A 2,500-nucleotide genomic window follows, 5' to 3' on the forward strand; every position below is an offset into this window, starting at 1 on the left:
CAACTAGTACAAGTGGTACCTGTTCTCAAACTCGCACTCGTTGCCGATGCTAACTTTCTGTAAAAGGGCCTTAAGATCTTTCTACGACGTCGACGTCGACGAAAACGCCACTTCCAAATATAACTTTGCAATATCGAGTCTTTCGGTGGACGAAGTATCGAAAAGAATAAATTGGTACGAGCACTTTCAGAGTAAACATAGAGAATAAAAGATTCACATTTGTAAGCTCGGGTTGTCGTCAAAACCTCACATTTGGTGATTTCACTTCGTTGTTGTGAAGAGTACCGCAAAAATAGATGCTAAAATGTGTGAAGCAAGAGCAGCATGATTATTTCTACTCTTTGTTGCTTTGTGGTGTTCTCGTTGACGACCGCGTCGTCTTAAGGACGGTGCCTACTATGGTTATTGCGCATACGTTCTGCGCATCTCGAGATACTCGGATTTCCTATGGATGGTGCTTATTAATACAGGGATATTTTTGCGCGGTTTAAGACTATCCGGAGAAAGCAGAACTTATCAAGTACTCTTAGTATCCAAAGAGAAAATTGGGGGTAACCATGCATTTTTGAGAGATAATTAATCTTCAATTTGGCAAAGAATGCCATACATTGCTTTGTATTTTAAAGCTTTTTACAAATATCGCTGATTAATTATCCTCGAAAAATGCGTGGTTACCCCCAAGAGCATTTGTTACGTTCTGCTTTATCCGCGTAGTTTTAAACGCGCAAAAATATCCCTGTATTTGTAAGCACCACCCACAGGAAACCCAAGTATCTCGAGATGCGCAGAACGTATGCGCAGTAACAACAGAACGCACCGGTCTCCAATGGGCCTTAATCACAGGGCGGCCATGTTGAGTCCAGAGAGATTAAAAACTTTTGCTTCTGCGCATGCACCGAAACTCGTTCCCAAACATTTCAACTAGAGGCTCAGGGTACGAAATCTATTGTCTATGGCCAATATGGCGGCTGCGCGAATAAGGCCCATGACGTGGACAACGCCAACGCCACACAATGATAAGGTTCGAAAGATTGGAACAAAATATTCCAATCAGGAGTTTTTCAAAAATTTTCCAGGGCTGCAAAATAACATTTTTAGTAATAGTTACCAAATCTACACAAGCAGTTTTTTCATTTCATAATTTACAGCAGATTTACCCGAAGTGTGACGAATCCTTTCATATCAAACACGTGAACGTGAAAACTGAAACGGTCTGGGCCATTAAAGTGGAAAGTTTCATGTGGGATAGTCCTTGAGAATCTGCCAACTTTGTGACGACTCACGAGTGCGTGAACAGGACTAAAATCTACAAAGAAACAAATCATTTAGCAAATCTCCAGCGCATGCATCATACGGGTACGCAAAGTACAAAAAAAGTTAAAAACGCACCCATAAGTCTGAAAGGGAATATATTACAAGTAAGCCTAACATAAAAGTAACAGAATAAGGAATATTTCTTTCCCTAGCGAGAGAGCTCTTGTGGAAACCACGGGGGCTTACTACTGTTGGCTTCCTTCGTAACTTTCGACTAAAAGTACCAAACAAGCAAAGATATTCATCCAATTAAATTGCACGGGCATGCTGACAACAACAAAGAAACGTGCTGCATGTGTAGCACGGTTGTTGTTTTTCCCGTTTCCTCAGAACAAGAAGTATCTATTTTGATTTTGAGAGGTCACGTGACCAATCAAATCAGGCAAGAAAAATTCTTTCCAAAATAGCCTCTCGTGAAACCAAAACCCATAACCAAGAAGCTAAATCCTATGTTGGTATGGTCACAACATTTTCCGCCAGCCCACTGACCTCTGGCCACCACAATACCTTAACACCAAGTTAACTCGTAACAGCGTTATTATTCAAATTCAGGTGTGCGGTAGCTGTCTGGTTCCTCAGAATAGTAGTAGAATTTTCATTGTAATGCTGCACCTCTATGGCACACGCAAAGATACTAAGATATGGGCGAAAGTAATTTCCGCGCATGCGAAGAAGTGCAGCAGGATGGAGGTTTCCGTCGCTGAGGGGAGGTGGGTGGGACAAGGGTGCTCTGTAGCGACCTCTCGGGGCATGAACGCATAACAGGGCGATTACAAGTGTGGAGGTCGAATAAATACTCTGCTCAATACCCATGGGTATTACGATGGTCTCTAGAGAAAACGCGTGCTAATTTACGTATCGCGCGTGGCCAATTCGGCGCAATCATATCAATGAAAATAGTAGTAGAATTTTCATTGTAATGCTGCACCTCTATGGCACACGCAAAGATACTAAGATATGGGCGAAAATAATTTCTTACTTAAGCACAAATTGCCGCAAATAACCCAACATATACTTCAAGTGACTCACATTCCTCCCAATCTCAGAAGCTCAATTTATTCAAAAAGGGGGAAGATAGACACAATGTTTCAAGGGAAAGCGAGGGAAAGTCCTTCGAGATTATTACGAGCTCGAAACTCGGCCCCCAACGATTCTGCAGGGGAAATATTATCCCTCCCCTTAACAG

The 2,500-nt window shown here is 42.1% G+C and overlaps 1 protein-coding gene and 1 long non-coding RNA gene across 3 annotated transcripts in view; one reads left to right on the top strand and one right to left on the bottom strand.

The window, feature by feature from the left end:
- The window catches only part of LOC138006679 (uncharacterized), a 29,138-nt gene that overhangs the window by 18,094 nt on the left and 8,544 nt on the right, over positions 1-2,500 (top strand). The gene's annotated exons all lie outside the window — the stretch shown is intronic.
- LOC138006678 (attractin-like protein 1) overlaps positions 1-2,500 on the bottom strand; it is a 57,617-nt gene that overhangs the window by 14,613 nt on the left and 40,504 nt on the right. For both annotated transcript variants that reach the window (XM_068853147.1, XM_068853148.1), the window contains exon 25: positions 1,158-1,306. In XM_068853147.1, coding sequence (XP_068709248.1) covers positions 1,158-1,306 — 149 coding nt within the window. The remainder of the gene's footprint in view (positions 1-1,157; positions 1,307-2,500) is intronic.

This window comes from Montipora foliosa, chromosome 6, assembly GCF_036669935.1.
Source record: "Montipora foliosa isolate CH-2021 chromosome 6, ASM3666993v2, whole genome shotgun sequence".
NCBI classification, from domain to species: domain Eukaryota; kingdom Metazoa; phylum Cnidaria; class Anthozoa; order Scleractinia; family Acroporidae; genus Montipora; species Montipora foliosa.